The sequence below is a fragment of the Lathyrus oleraceus genome, chromosome 5, assembly GCF_024323335.1.
Source record: "Lathyrus oleraceus cultivar Zhongwan6 chromosome 5, CAAS_Psat_ZW6_1.0, whole genome shotgun sequence".
Taxonomy (NCBI): Eukaryota; Viridiplantae; Streptophyta; class Magnoliopsida; order Fabales; family Fabaceae; genus Lathyrus; species Lathyrus oleraceus.
The window spans coordinates 100,357,432-100,361,437 of record NC_066583.1 but is presented as its reverse complement, the minus strand read 5'-3'; the positions used below and the strand labels follow the sequence as shown (position 1 = coordinate 100,361,437).

Genomic DNA, 4,006 nt, shown 5'->3' with positions numbered 1-4,006 from the left:
AATGCAAAAAAGCCAAATATTTGTCTTCTCCGGAAGTCTTCAACGAAAATGATAAAAAAAAATTGAAATGGAAAATATACCCTATTTATATGAGGGTATTTTGGTCAAAAAATTTAAATGTAGGGGTGTGGGTACAATTGTAGGGGTACAGGGTAAAATTTTCAGAAGCGAAATTAACCCGTCAAATTATTTGACCAAAAAAGCCCGTCAAAATCTGACTGCGCAGAAAAAAAAAATGTAATAATTGGACAAGCTAGTTTTATCGAGAACAAGAACACCAACGTGGACTAAATCAAATACTAGAAAAGAACACCAACGTGGGACTGGGTCCTACCTGAATCAAATTGAATCAAAACGCCATTTTGATAATAACGGATGGGTTCCTTCCAACACAACCACGACGACGAACAAGCTAGTTTCTTTCTTTTCTAGTTTCTGAAACAAGAATCTAGCAAGTCAAAGAATCAAAACCCAAACGACAATTCTCCTTTTCATAGCGAAAGACAAAGTTTCTTTCTTTGTTTCTTTTGAAGTGAAACAAGAAAGAGAAGAATGATGGGTTATGTGACGAATCACCGTTGGAAAAGATGGAAGAGAAATCGCATATGGGGTGCAACTGCAACATTTCTATGTTGCATCTGTTTCATCTTGTTCACTCCTCCAATCCCTCGCTCTCTCAATCACCACCGTTTTGCTGATGTGCGCAATCTTGTTGGTAACCACTCACTTCTTGTTTCTTCAACAGAATTATGTTTAAGTTTTGTTTTGATTGCTCTATTGACTATTGTTGTATTGGTTTCAATACACAGGAGTACCCAACACATTGAACGTGATGACAAATTTCCCTTTTTTAATTGTGGGTGTTTTGGGTTTTGTTTTCGCCCTTGATGGAACTTTCTTCAACATAAGGTTTTCATTCGTTCCTGTTATTATTTACTGGTTGTAAATTGTAATTCATAATCACAAAGTGTTTATCTAATGTTAAATGTGATTGTTTTGTTTGTGGAATTGTTGTAGCTCTCAAGGAGAGGTATGGGGTTGGGTAGTATTCTACAGTGGGATGATAGGAATTGCTTTTGGCTCTGCTTATTATCATTTGAAGCCCGATAACCATCGCGTCATTTGGGATACTTTACCGGTTAGTATTGTATTACAATGTAGTTTTAGTTTGGGTTGAACTTGAATCAACCTGACCAAAATTGAAGTGATTTGGTTCGGTTAACATGTTTGTGATTTGATTCGAGTTTTATCTATTGAATCTATAAGTGTTTTCATTTGATTCTAGTGTTAGAATCTTAAATTATGAAATTTATTTTAGATATTGAAACTTTTATGGAATAGAATGTAAGTATTTTATGTGTCATGAATGATGAACCGATAGCCTGAACCAACCCGCTTATCAGTTTGGTTCAGGTTTGACCAAAAATACGGGGTTTTGACCCAATATTTGAGTTGGTGAATTTTGATTAGGTTGGATAACGGATTTGATCAAAACCAATCCAACCCGATCCATGTGCACCCCTGCATCGAAGCATATTTTAATTCTTTGGTTCTTTGCTAATCTTGTTCTCTGTGTTTATTCTTCTAATTTCCTTTTTTTTTCTCCTTAAGATGACAGTGGCATTCTCCTCGCTTATGTCTTGTTTGGTTTTTGAGAGATTCGACCAGAAGACTGGTCTGTGTTGTTTGGTTGCACTTTTAGTCTCTGCCTTTCTCTGTGTACTTCACGAACGGTTAGTTTCTATTTGTGTGTTTTTGTTTTGTGCCTATTTTGCACATCAAATCATGATGGCTGACACAGCGTGTTCGAGTTTTGTTCTGAATTCCGTATGCTAGTTGGTTGGTTGCAGAATTTATAATGATATACGGTTCTGCATGATGTTCCAGTTGATTCTCCCTCTTGCTATTCCGGCAGTAGCATTTATGTACCGCTCCAAATATACTCACTCAGGATACTGGTTTGTGTCTACAGGTAACTAAGCCCTGAATGTTTGTAAATTTAGCCTAGGGCAAACGAAACTTTGCATAAACAATCATGTTCCGGCTTTTAAATATTGTGGCGCGATTTGGAAACAAGTTATGTAAAATTTCAAGAATATAAAGCAGTTGTTAATTAACGAACGGACAAGGAAGCAACCACCATGTTTTCTTTATTATTTGTGGATATATTCTGAAACAGAAACTTTTTGGTGCAGGGATTTATCTGCTAGCAAAAATTCAAGGTATTACTGACAAGAAAATCTTCCGTGTAAATAACTACTTCATAACCGGGCATTCGTTGGAACACTTGTGTTTAGCACTGATCCCAATTTCTCTAAGCATAATGCTCATCTACAGGGAACTCAAGTTTCAAAGGTACTTATTTGATCACAATGGTTCCTTGTCGAAATTGCTACTATATTCATAAATTTATATACAAATATATATAACCGACTTGATGACAGGCTAGTTGATCTTAAAGATCGGCCGTGAATTGAAGATTGTTCAACTGTTCTGGAAGATGAGGTTATCGCAGAAGTATGATCGGCGAAAAAGCTGATGGATTCTGAAAACCTTCAAGAACTTGTATGCCTTACTAGTTTAGTTGTATAGCAGGGCCAAATTCCTTTACCAGTATATGACATGATTTCTGTTAACATCAAACAGCTCTTGATTTTTTTTTTAAAAACTTTTTGATTGATCATTGGATTAACTGTCCTTGTGAATATTGAAACTATTGTCAGAGCATATTGCTTCCTTTTCACATGCTCTTGCTTTGTCTTTTTGAATGACTTTATGTTTGTTTACTTTATAGCTCAGTCTTATGTGTTAACACATTCACAAGCATGTGGCTGTACCCATATCAGACGCACATGATTGTTTATTTGTATTCATTTGGTGATATTTCGTTTTCTTTTGGTCCATATGGGAATTTCAAATTTGATGTTAGAGTTTGTTTAATAAGTTAAAACATGGTTGCTTAGGATTAGTAGATTGTAGTATGTATTAGTTAAAGGAATCTTGTCTTTTACAGTCAGAACTACGAGATACACACATGCTTTTGGTTCATTTGTCATCAATTGAATTTGTCAACGTGATTGGTTTCAAAGGCACGCATGGATTGTACCATTACCAGTAACTGGTTTGATTTTGTTTGGATTTTAAATCTTCCCTTCACTAATACATAGTCATAGTAGCCTCATAGACACCATTAGAGTCCCACAGATAGAAATGCCAATGTTTTTCAGTCACTTGTCCCTTCAACCAGGCCACTTCATCAGCCACTTAGCTTCACCATGGGAATTTACGTCCACGATGAAGCCCTCACCACTTCTCTTCTTCCCTCCTGCCTCACTATTAGAGCGTTACCATCACAAGTCTGAATCTATAAAAGTGCCACACTACAACTTGGAGTCGGACGCTCTGATGATGTCCATTTGCGTGTTGATGGAGACGACATGTTCATAAGGATCACTACGTCCATCGAACTTCGCCAAGGAGGAGGGTTTGAGCCCTTATAGGACATATGCTTCCCATATTTCGTATAAAAGGGGTCGAGGGTCCAACACTTCCATGTCCTCTGTGGAGCTTTGATTTTTGCGGCACAGTTCGTCTATGGCGACGTACATTTCTGCAACGGCATTGAAATAATTGCTACCTCTGGTATCTTCTGCCGTGGGATTGTGCTATCCTAGCATTTATGATCGGGAACAAGTGGGTCTAGAGTAGAGGTTTCAGTGAATATCGAAGGAGTGACGCTAACGAAAGGTGTGGCCCAAATTATTTTTATCGGGGTCTCACGGTAGGCGTCAATGTACTTGTAAAATATAAAATATGTGACACTCTTATGCCGGTAGGGGTGGGAAGGGACCTTAGTAATTTTCTATGGGTTATGACTTGCTCACGATGATGAGAAATCATGTTTGATGGTGTTTTACGGTAATGAAAGCGTAAACTCGCGTGAGGTGATAAGCTCGGTAGTTTTTCAGAGTAAATCGCGTGTATTACGATCTATCCCTTCTCATGC

At 37.5% G+C, this 4,006-nt stretch overlaps 1 protein-coding gene across 1 annotated transcript; it reads left to right on the top strand.

The window, feature by feature from the left end:
- Positions 1–277: 277 nt before the first annotated feature.
- On the top strand, positions 278–2,743 carry LOC127087929 (uncharacterized). Its single transcript, XM_051028848.1, has 7 exons — positions 278–715; positions 810–909; positions 1,018–1,138; positions 1,612–1,733; positions 1,851–1,972; positions 2,196–2,355; positions 2,445–2,743. Exons 1-7 carry the CDS (start codon positions 553–555, stop codon positions 2,470–2,472), a joined length of 816 nt encoding a protein of 271 aa, XP_050884805.1. The 5' UTR covers positions 278–552; the 3' UTR covers positions 2,473–2,743.
- The last annotated feature ends 1,263 nt before the right edge of the window (positions 2,744–4,006 follow it).

Coding starts and splice junctions, on each gene's coding strand:
- LOC127087929 (XM_051028848.1), top strand. CDS start 553: ATGATGGGTTATGTGACGAATCACCGTTGGAAAAGATGGAAGAGAAAT. Junction 1,139..1,611: donor TCATTTGGGATACTTTACCG/GTTAGTATTGTA, acceptor TTTCTCCTTAAG/ATGACAGTGGCATTCTCCTC. Junction 1,734..1,850: donor CTCTGTGTACTTCACGAACG/GTTAGTTTCTAT, acceptor GGTTGGTTGCAG/AATTTATAATGATATACGGT.